Genomic DNA, 12479 nt, shown 5'->3' with positions numbered 1-12479 from the left:
TAATGTAGACTCATGTTCTCTTGAGTTTTGATAAACTAGTTACAAATGGAATGTAATGTATCTACGTGCTCTATTTGAAAATGTTCAGAAAACCAATTTGTTAATTTCAAAACAAATCACCTACATTTAAGCGTTCTTAGCATATATAGTTTATTACTGTTATAATTCGTTAGTTATTTTGTCCTATAGTGAAACATTTTTCACATTAGATAATACTAAGTTAGTATCACTGTCATGTACTCTATCAAAAATGACAAAAAGAATGAAGAAACGATTTCCAACGATTAGTGAAGAAATAACTTGTTTATGTAGCGTCTCTTTCAGGTTTTGTAACATCCGGTTAGCTGCAAGTTTCAGAAATTAATTACATGAATTTGTAACGTTCACATCTTAGAGGTGTACCACATGAATTTGTAACGTTCACATCTTAAAGGTGTACAACACGAATTTGTAACGTTCACATCTTAGAGGTGTACAACACGAATTTGTAACGTTCACATCTTAGAGGTGTACAACATGAATTTGTAACGTTCACATCTTAGAGGTGTACTACATGAATTTGTAACGTTCACATCTTAGAGGTGTACTACATGAATTGTAAGGATCCCAAACTTATGTTTGTATTGACAACAACATCATGGCTACTGCATACCTTGTTACTTTAAATGTGCCCAGATCTAAAACAAAACATTCCTCTTGTTAACAACGTGATTATTTCCTGAGCTGTTGCAACACTTCAATTTCGATAGACAATATTACAGATGAATGTTTTCGTCCGCTGTCTTGACGGCATATTTGACTTTCAGATATTTTAATGTTGTTAAGGTGACTCCAAACAATCTTTCATAAGTTTACTTCCTGCACTGAAAAGGAGATACAATTGTTTTTACTTCATTTTTTACATGGTTTGATGTTTAAATACAAAAGCCATAACCAAATATTCAATCTTCGACCAGCTATTAGCGTAAAGCTGTTTTGTACAGACTTCAAGTGTTGTTTAACGTCCGCTAATGTTGAATATAAATGTTCAATTGGTGATGTAAAAATGAAAAAAAATATTGCATGTATTTTTAATTTATATTTGTATTCTTAATATGTATTTGTATTTTTAACTTGTATTTGTATTTTTAATTTGTATTTGTAATTTTAATTTGTATTTGAGTTTAACATTTCCATCGTTACTTTTTACATGCATTTTAATTTAATTGTATTTCCCCTTATATTTGGTTTTATTTGAATTTTATTAATAGGTTTAGGTTATGTATGTTTTTACTCTATATGTGCCATTATTAAAACTTTATTGCTAGTTGCTTATTACAAGTGTCTTTTGTCAACGTTTTGTTTGTTCTTTGTAGCATGTCTCTATTCGAATAACACTATGTAACAAAATTTTTCTTTTCTTGTTCCTGGACAGAAAGTGTTATTTCCAAATTGCTGATGCCTAAAGTAAATGGAAAAGACCTGTTTTTCTCTTCAAACTTTGCTTTTGTGACCTGGGAACGTATAACGAAAACATGATAGGAGACTATATTTGGGGGCTGATACGTGAAAGTGATTTACAATACACTCCCAAAACTCGAAAAACTGCTCACTTCTAAACATTTTTATATAACTTTAGTATAAATACATGTAAATCTTGATTCGTATGTTGTTTTATTCAGATCTTATGTAAGTCAAAATGTGCAAATTTGCCCGTTTCTATATAGAAAATAGTTTAATTTCTAAATTTCATTATCCAGGTCACAAAAGCAAAGTTTGAAGACAATAATGGCCATTTTCTGTATTTTACAACATAAACAATTAAAAAATAACACATACTATCCAGGAACAAAATTTGTGTTACGTAATGTAATCATGTGATTGTTTACATAAGAGTAACCGTATTTGTATCTCTGTTACATGTCTTTTTATACGAATTCTGTTTTTCTTGTAACCTGTGCCATTATATTACTAATCTTACAGAATCAGTGATGACGAGAAAACCTACTTGTAGAAAAAAATATATATGTAAAAACGGCTGGTTTGGGTTGAGAAAACGTTTTATGTAGAGGAACGAACAACGAAAAAGATCGAAACGTTGTTCGCTCGTCTACATAAAAAATTTTCTCAACCCTAACCAGCCGTTTTTACATATATATAAATTTTATACACTTCTTGCTTTCCTCGTAAATATTTGATTGTTGCTACATCTTTCTTTACAAGTAGTTTCCTGTCATGTTTTATTTTTCAGGTTTTCGTAATGGATTTTTTATTCAGATTTTCTTATCTTTATTGTTTTTATCGTTACGTTTATCCTTATTCGGTTCTTGCTGTGTCTGTCTCTGTTCTCAGTTTCTTACTAGTGTATTTTGTATTCGAATTGCTAGTTTTTGCTACTTGTGTACTTATTTGATATTTTAACTACAATCTATATCTGTATTAGGCTCTAATACCTTTACACAAACAGAAACAAATTAAATGCCATAAAGATAACTGGCATTACCTTTGTTATTGTTACTTGTTGTTGTTGAAAATATGAAAACTATTTAACGGTAAATACAGATATTTGTGAAAACATCAAAAATTACATTTTTATCAGTTCACTGACTTTGTATTTCCCTTCATTGTTTTAGTTCGAAGTTATAAAAGAAACTACAAGTTTTGAAATGTTATTTTTTTAGTCCAGATACAATTGGTAATTTGTTAGCTACGATGCAAGGGAGTTTTGTTTAAAATATATTATGAAGGCATATCTTAAAGGAACAAATATTTATGGATAAGCATAAATGTAAAAATATATAAGCGATGGTCTTTTACATACACTTAGGAATTGTTTACTCTTTGACCATATGTCTCCGACGTTATAATATCGTCTATCTGTATATATGAGAGAATTTCACGGTTTATACGTGTATATGTATAGCGTACATATTTCTGTGTTAACGTGAGACTTCGATCGTCCTCACGTATGTAAATACCATGGTAATAATTGTGTTGGGAGGATGTAAGTAGAAACAGTAGCTCGTGGTACGTGTCGCGTGCGAGTCTCTATTCTAGTGGCGTGGTTACGACATCGTGCGCTAGCTAGTTGGAAAGGGTTATACATAGACTGGGAGGAATTAGAGTGCAGTGGTGTTGTATACAGTCAAAGACTGGCGTGGACAGCAACTTCCAGTACATCTCACTGTCATTCAGGATATTTTATACATTTTAAACATGTGGGGGGGACGATGTAGTGGTGGTCTTCCCGTCCTCACGCCATGACCTTTAGGTCAATTACTGTACAGAACTCTTACGTGTTAGGAGGAGATGGACGTTCGACAACGTCCACCTGGTCTTGCCTGTGCTACCCCTGTTATCTCGCTCTTCAAGTTGCGGAGACTGCTCTTCCAGCCACGCTTCAGGCCCTATCCTTCTCATGGTGAGTATGAGGTCTTTAAAATCTACCATTCACGTTGTAATCTCGAATTCTCATCCTTCTAAACTTCTAGCAGCTAAGTGTACTTCTATCACTAACTATTTCATATTTCTTTGTTTTGCTGAAAACACTGCTTTCTGCAATAAAACTTTATTTTTCTATTTCTAGCACAAATCGTAAATTTATTTTCACGTAATAACACCGGTGTTATAGCGAATATTTTCAGGATCTTGTTGTTTTCGGATATGATAATGTTTCACGTGACATATTATGATAATAAATGGTTTCTAAGATACCATATTGAGGAAATCACGTAGGAAGTTTGAAATAAAAGAGATAATTTCTCCTTGTCATTTCATTTTGCGTCTGTATAACGAACTGAAATATACTGCGTAATTTCTATTATACATATTTATGTTTGATTATATGGATCATAGTTTGTTGTTTAGTTAATTTCGATATGCAAAGAGGTCTGTATTATGAGAAAAGAAACACTGCTCGGTTAAGATATGAAAGTGGTATAAAAAATAGCTATTTATAGGAAGTATGTGCATTATAGATATCGGCTTACATATTTTAATTAAGAGATGGTAGGTGCTCTGAAATATTTTTGTCTTTTACAACATAAAATATGGAAGAAAACCTGAATTTTGATAAATAATTCATTGGTTTATTCATTGAAATAGTGGAAGTGGTAAGGAGTATCAAATGTAACTTGTGTTAACGTAATCTGGACTTATAAAATGATACACCGCTGGTACAGCGGTAAGTTTACGGACTTACAACGCTAAAATTAGGGGTTCGATTCCCTTCTGTGGACTCTGCGGATAGCCCAATGTGGCTTTGCTATAAGAAAACACACACACACTGAGCATATAAATAAAGATAAATTATGCTTGTTTTATTAATTGCGAGCAAAGCTACACGAGGGCTATCTGCGCTAGTCGTTCCTAATTTAGAAGTGTGAGACTAGAGGGAAGGCACCCACCACCGCCATCTATTGGGCTACTCTATTACCAACGAATAGTAGGATTGACCGCACATTATAACGTCCCCACGACTGAAAGGGCGAGTATGTTTGGTGCGACAGGGGTACAAACCCGCAACTCTCAGGTTACGTGTCGAGTGCCATAACCACTTGGCCATACAGGGGCTATCTCATCAATTATAAACCAGGAAATGCCGTTTTCTCATTTAATACAGGCATGTAATGATTACAATACAACCAGAATCAATATTTTTAGCGTCGTTGTGTTTTTAAGGAGGCTTCAATAATTATTGTAAACTTTGAAGTGATTGCTTAAGAAGAGTCACTGTCGCTTTTTTTATGTGTGAGTTTTCTGAAATTAAATTTTGTTTTAAATTGGTAAAATTATGCGTTATATTGATATTGAATCAAATATAATATTACCGTTTGGACATAATGATATTAACAGTATGTTTAAAATTACCGTTTTCATTTAAAACCCTCTTTGTAGATTAACGTAAATTTACTGACTAGGATCGTTAAATTTACTGACTTGGATCGTTAAATTTACTGACTTGGATCGTTAAATTTACTGACTTGGATCGTTAAATTTACTGACTTGGATCGTTAAATTTATTGACCTGGATCGTTAAATTTACTGACTTGGATCGTTAAATTTACTGACCTGGATCGTTAAATTTACTGACTTGGATCGTTAAATTTACTGACTTGGATCGTTAAATTCTGGGGTTCAGTTTCCTGTGTTGGAGCAGGTAGTCTTGAGGAGCTTAAACAAACATTTAAAGTTCTTTGTATAATTTGTAAAACTCTAAAGTGTCATAATAAGCAGCAGTTATGAAAAGAAAAAAAGGAAAACGAGAGATCAATCGATAGGGTTCTACGTGATAAGAGGAAACTTAGTCATACTGAAGGAGTTATACTAGTATATACATATTAACAGTATGGCTCCTAATAAACACTCCAGCTTTTATTAGGCTATGCTAGGTTGTCAGTTCGCTTATCATGTATACAAATTGCAAAAAGAAATAACAATTTGGAAAAATACCATTTCAATATACAGTAAGGTTGATTAATTATATATAGATCAATATACAGTAAGATTGATTAATTATATATAGATAAATTGGATTGATCCTCATTTGTTATTTTATACAGAGACAGGATAAAGTATACAAGGTTGACATACTAGTTAAATTGTTATGTAACTTTAACTAATAGTAGTTAAACTGTTATGTAGCTTTAACTAATAGTAGCTAAACTGTTATGTAGCTTTAACTAATAGTAGTTAACTGCAGATTTTTACTGCTATTTCTTCTGATATATCCACTCTGGACTGAGTATTAGAGGTATGTTTATTATTTATTTCTGATGATTCGCCAGCTTCCGGTATTTAAACCATAAATATTAAGTGATACGTTATCGTTACCACTATAACAAGGTATAAACCTACATGTAATAGTGCTCAATATTTTTAAGCACACATTTCAGGGATTATTTTCTAGTTTTATGTCATGAGAACTAAAGTTATCACGCTTTCTGCAGAGTTACGTATTTACACACCTTAAAATGTGAAAACAAAATTCGGTTAAAGGAAGTTATGCCACTTAATAGCTAATTGAAGACTGTCAAGGCACGTGTTCCTTTTTAAATTGGATTAGCATTTTAAACTTTAAGTTTCGTTCGAATCCCGGTCGCACCAAACATGCTCGCCCTTTCAGCAGTGGGGGCGTTATAATGTGACGATCAGTCCCATTATTCATTGGTAGAAGAGTAGCCCAAGAGTTGGCGGTTGGTGGTGATGATTAGCTACCTTCCCTCTAGTCTTACACTGCTAAATTAAAGACGGCTAGCGCAGATAGCCCTCGAGTTGTTTTGCGCGAAATTAAAACAAACGTTTCTTTTGTGAAATTATATGATTACTTTGAACGAAGTCTGGGCATAATGACATAGTAATATTTTCATCGTTTCATACAGGCCCTGGTAGCACAGTGGACGAGGCTCGATCCCCTACCTTGGATCCCCCACACCAGCTTCACAACATGTATGGTAACCATAGCCACCGCCACTACAATAGCAGCAATAGTGACAATCCCACAGTTTCCATATCTACGTCCTCCAATTCCATGTTAGTTATTTCTCAGTCAATCAACGCTGTAGTGAAAAGTCCACCAACCCTGAATGTCACTAGTGCTGTCAACAATGGCAATGGACGGAAATACCAGTGTAAAATGTGCCCACAGGTAAGATAACAGTATTTTTGACTCTTGAAGAGTATGTGAATATAACAGTCTGCTCTTGTCATGTTTAAACGATGTAAAAAACGTGTTGGCAAAAATTAATATAGTTGATTGGAGATACATAGAACCTACATCTTTACCAATTGATAAAAGTGTATAAAAGCAGTAGGTGGCGCGCCAAAAAGACGTGAAAACGTATTGCTTATCACGTGATGTAATTATGATTTGCAGTTAAAAATGAGTTTCAAAATAAAAACAGTTCAAGAAGAAATTGTCTTCACGAAGTTAAATTTACGTGATCGTAACTAAACTTCGAAATATAATATAGATCTTTTACTTGTCCGAAGAAATGATCACGTAGATACAAACATACTGTGTTTTAACTTCAGCTATTACATTTTTCAACAAACGCGATGGATTTATTTTGACTAAGTCGACAAATGCTCAAGTCAGCAAACTTGTAAATTTAAATATTAACAAAATGAAATTGTATGTGCTATTTTTTTTCATGTATTATTGTCTCATTGTTGAAGAATCGAGAAGAAAAGCACTGAAGACAGTATTGAAAACCACACCCACTACCACTGACTTATTTTCATGTTCAAAATAGACTACAAAAATATTATTACTACAAGCAATCTAAACAACTTCAGCTTTGCAGCAGCTACTAACTGAACAGCCTCCCAGTAGCTAAGCGGTATGTCTGCGGACTTACAACGCTAAAAACCGGGTTTCGATACCCGTGGTGGGCAGAGCACAGATAGCCCATTGTGTAGCTTTGTGCTTAATTCAAAACAACAACTAACTGATCATTAAATCCAAGCAGGGTTAAAGGTTTTATTGGGCCGAAGCTTTTCAACTTATAACCCCCCTCGAAACAGAACCTTTACGTGCAATACAGTTACAGTCATAGCTTAAGGCCCTCTAATTAATATAAGGTGCTGGGCATCAGGCCGGTGAGCCCATACCTAAATCCGGGGTTGATTATAGCTCATTGTTAAAGTTGGAGATATTTCTAGATTATTAAACTTTCGGTTATAATTGTAACACGATGTTTGGGGTAAATCCAACAGTACTTTGTTGTGTGAGTCACTTTCATTTATTTGTAGCCAGTGTTGCTGAATATGTTTCGTGATTTTAATCAATTCAGGTCAAAATAAATGAGACACAATATGAGACAAAAATATATGTACATGAAAATGTAAGCTTACAAATGTCCAGTGAATTTCAATATTGATAGTTTTGTTTTACTTTCAGTTTTACTTCTGTTTCTACATTCATAAAATATGCGTTAACAATTATTTTATTGTTTATAAATATGATTTTAGGTTCAGATAAGAGTTTACTACCACTATAGGCCTGGCATGGCTACGTGGTTAAGGCACTCGACTCGTAATCCGAAGGTCGCGGGTTCGAATCCCCGTCGCACCAAACATGCTCGCCTTTTCAGCCGTGAGGGTGTTATAAAGCGACGGTCAATCTCACTATTCTTGCTAAAAATGTAGCCCAAGGGTTGGCGGTGAGTGGGGATAACTAGCTGTCTTCCATCTAGTCTTATACTGCTAAATTAGGGACGGCTAGGTCAGATAGCCTTCGTGTAGCTTTGCGTGAAATTAAAAAAAATATACCTCTATACACATACAAACGAATATAACATCAGCTTATAATGTACCACGCAGCACTTCATCCACATTTATGCACAAGTATGCAAACATAGAGACAGCAATTATTTTTTTAAAAAATTGGCATAAAAATGATTTATTATGTGATCTCGACAGATACCACATACATGATGAACATAGTCCTAAGTATCTCTCCTCAATGAATATACGAGGTCTGTTCAAAAAATACGCGGACTGACGTCATAAAACAAAATGTACTTAATTTAGAAGTTACAGGTCTGGGACCCCTTCAAAGTACTCTCCTCCCCAACGCACACACTTATCCCAACGGTGTTTCCACTTGTTGAAACAGTCCTGGTACGCTTCTTTTGTAATGTCCTCCAGCTACTTCGTCGCATTTGCCTTAATCTCGGGAATCGTCTCAAATCTTCTTCCTTTCAAGGGTCTTTTGAGTTTGGGGAACAAGAAAAAATCGCAAGGAGCAAGGTCAGGTGAGTAGGGGGGGTGGGGAAGAACAGTGATCGAGTGTTTGGCCAAAAACTCACGAGTTCTGAGGGCTGAATTTCGCAGCAACGCGGTGCATCTTCAATTTGTCGCTCAAAATCTCGTAACAAGATCCAACTGATATCCCACACTCTTCAGCAACCTCCCTGACAGTCAGACGTCGATTTGCCCGCACCAGGGTGTTGATTTTGTCGACGTGTGGGTCGTCAGTTGACGTGGAAGGACGTCCAGGACGCTCATCATCTTCAATGGACTGTCGACCATCCTTAAAACGTTCATGCCACTTGAAACATGCCGTACGCTTCATAGCAACATCACCGTAAGCCGTGTTAAGCATAGCAAAAGTTTCAGTCGCAGATTTTCCAAGTTTAACACAAAATTTCACAGCAAGTCGTTGTTCCTTCAGGTCATTCATTCTGAAATCCGCCAAATGAAAAAAATCGTACTTCACTTAAAACTGTGTAGCTAATACACAAATGAAGATAGCTGCAATCGGGAAATGGCGTCGTAATCAGCTGATCTGTGCAAACCTAGCGACACCAAGCGGATTCCCCTGGAACCAACTGGAGCCGCGCAATTCAAACTGTCCGCGTATTTTTTGAACATCCCTCGTATATTTAAGAAATATAAATCACCATGCACTATACACCTAGAACTGATATAATATTAATTTATTATTATTAGTTACTTTTTTCTCCCTTCTTTCTCTTTTTTAGGTAAATATGTATAACTAGATTTCAAATAAATAAAAGTAATAAGGGAAAACAATTATATAAAAGAATGAAATAAAAAATATAAAAGAGGAAAATAATATATATATATAAAAGCAACTCAAGACAATAAATGGACATTGCCCTGAAAAGGGCCTGAGTACTGTGGGATACTCTGGCCCTAAAACACTACAACTACAACATAGTAATAGCCAACAAGGTCCTGTGCGCCTGACCCTTCTGGGTATATAAAATCCAACATAACCAACTACTCACAAAGAAGAAGCGAACATAAAGGCTATGGTCTTGGCGTTTTCAGCTTACAACTACTTACGTCCCAAGTGGCGTAGCTAGGGGGGGCAAGGGGGTACATCTGTCCCCGGGCGCAAATCGGGTGTGGGGCTTACATTTTGTTACGAGGGGGCGCGAAAATTGACTTTGTCCCCGGGGGCTGAAAACCCTAGCTACGCAACTGCACGTCCCTTCATGTCAAATAAAATGATACATTTAATTTGTGATCAAATAAAAAAATCACTTTATTTTTTATTTAGGTGAGGTTGTAACATACACATAAATATAATGCAGACGTGTGAGTCGGTGTTATTTGCATACTAGCGTACAGCTCGTCACATATCACGTGGCCTCATATTCCCGAGTTCTATTTTATAGCTCAGTGGAATAAACAAATTTTGCGAAATCGACCTTCGCCAACAAAGAGACAAAAATGTACAGTCAAACGTTGGTAAATTCATTGAGAAACCAATCAAAATTAAGATCATTCACGAAATAAATTCCTGGCGTATTCATGGAATAATTATCGGTAAACAACGGTTAGGTTAACGAATTTTAGTATATGTGTAAACACGTCAGAATCCTTTTGTAGCATTCTGTTTTAACAATGTTTTTTTTTATGTCACGTCAATCAGCAACAAAAACATAGCCTTATATTGTTGTTAGTCTATGAAAGTATAAAACGTATAGACACCAAAATTGGAAAAGATATTTGTTGATTATTTAATTTAGTGTCTACGTTGGCTAAAGAGATTTATTTTTATAATTAAAAACGTTGATGATATAACAGAAAACAGCTTCATGCAGAAAAGAGTTTAGTTTAAAAATGACTCTATGTTTTCCCTCTGGCTCTTGAGAAGGTGATCCTGCACTATGTAAATACGTTAGATTTATTATATCAACACTCACTATTCTTACAGAGTTTCACGAAACTCCCCTCCTCTTTACTTAAATTGTAGTAGGCACATAGTAATCGAGCCATTTTATCTGGTTAATTGTATTTTGGCTTTTATGATTCCTGTTTCGAGAAATCGCGCGTGACGTAACGTGACACACACTGGCTTTTATACAAGTTAAAAGGCGATACTGAATTGGCAGTTGCTCAAATATAATTTTACCATTTCCTCCAGACCTATTTAATTTTATAGTATTTTAACTTTTTTTTTAACAATAACAATATTAGTAAATATGTCTATCCTTCTTACAGATGTCACTGACATACACATGGCGCATAGTAACTTCCTAAAAACGTTTGAGCAAATAGGCTAATCTTGCTGATATAATATACTTTGAAACTTGCTGATGTGTAGGCAACATTTAAGCTACTCGTTTGGAATACTAAAGCCACACGGTAAAATATTCAGTAACTAAGAAAGTAATTCTTCATATAAAATGTTATAATAATTGTTTCGTTAATAAATGCTTTGTTCAAATCTTATAAGCCCAAATAACAAGCTTAAAATAATAATTTAAATTAGTATTTATACACAAATGTTTATGAGAAACCCCTTCACTATCGTCGAGGAAATTTTTGAATAATAGCGCTTTTAGGAATTGAATAACTAAATACTGATATAAACTTTCTGTGAATGTTTTAACAACAACCTGTTCGTACATTTAGAGGAAGAAGCACGACAGTGTGTTGATTGTCCAATCACTACAGAAAGTTATTATTGAAGTTTAAAGTAAAAAGTTCGATTTATCGTCAAATATCCAAGAGAAAACTTTAGTATTTTGAAAAAAAAATTGTATGCGTTTGAAGATTACAAATATTGTAACATATTTACAAAAAAAACAAATTTCACATAATAATTAGATTTTTACTTAGGCATAGAAAGGATACGACATTCTTAAAAAAATGGAGATTGTGTGTTTTCTTATGACAAAGCTACGAGGCTATCTGCTGAGCTCACCGAAAAGAATCAAACTCTTGATTTTACCGTTTTAAATCCGATGCACTAGCGGGGGACGAAATGAACAGAGTTAACTGGTTTGTTTGTTTGTTTTTGAATTTCGCGCAAAGCCACACGAGGGCTATCTGCGCTAGCCGTCCCTAATTTAGCAGTGTAAGACTAGAGGGAAGACAGCTAGTCATCACCACCCACAGTCAACTGTTGGGCTACTCTTTTACCAACGAATAGTGGGATTGACCGTTACATTATAAAACCCCCACGGCTGAAAGAGCAAGCATGTTTGGTGCGAGCGGGATTCGAACCCGCAACCCCCAGAGTACGAGTCAAACGCTTTAATCCACCTGGCCATGCCGGACCTAGATTACCTGTGGCAGTGGTGTAAAATGGTGTAGGAGGTATAAATAAGAAATATCCCAAAAACATGGTTTATAAAAGGTGACATAATTTACATAATTAATCGCTATTTACGAATAATCGTTTTCTCACTGATAAATATTAGTGTCTTTAAAATATTATAAAACATGGAATGAGAAATAAGGATTATCAATTCCAGTAAATATTTAACGAGTCTCAAATTGTAATTATTTAAATTTAAAGAATCCGTAGTTCCCATGTTTTGAAAGTTTAACTACAAAAATCAAATTAGTTTCATAATTCATGATTAGTGATATTTTTACATCTGATCAAACTGAAAAACCCTAACTATAAATCTCGTTACTTTCACTCAATTATACCTAATCAAGTTTATTAGATTTAATGTAATTACAATAAATTATAGTTGATTACAGGGTTAGTTTATTCCCTGTTACTTATACTT

General features: G+C 34.6%; 1 protein-coding gene across 1 annotated transcript in view; it reads left to right on the top strand.

Annotated features, from left to right (window-relative positions):
- Positions 1–3033: 3033 nt before the first annotated feature.
- Positions 3034–12479, top strand: part of LOC143250846 (uncharacterized) — a 169204-nt gene continuing 159758 nt past the window's right edge. The window contains exons 1-2 of the mRNA XM_076501937.1: positions 3034–3400; positions 6360–6625. Of these exons, the coding sequence (XP_076358052.1) occupies positions 3289–3400; positions 6360–6625 (378 nt within the window). The 5' untranslated portion in view covers positions 3034–3288. The remainder of the gene's footprint in view (positions 3401–6359; positions 6626–12479) is intronic.

Source organism: Tachypleus tridentatus, chromosome 5 (genome assembly GCF_004210375.1).
Source record: "Tachypleus tridentatus isolate NWPU-2018 chromosome 5, ASM421037v1, whole genome shotgun sequence".
NCBI classification, from domain to species: domain Eukaryota; kingdom Metazoa; phylum Arthropoda; class Merostomata; order Xiphosura; family Limulidae; genus Tachypleus; species Tachypleus tridentatus.
The sequence above is the reverse complement of the archived record's forward strand: the minus strand, read 5'-3'. Positions and strand labels throughout refer to the sequence as shown.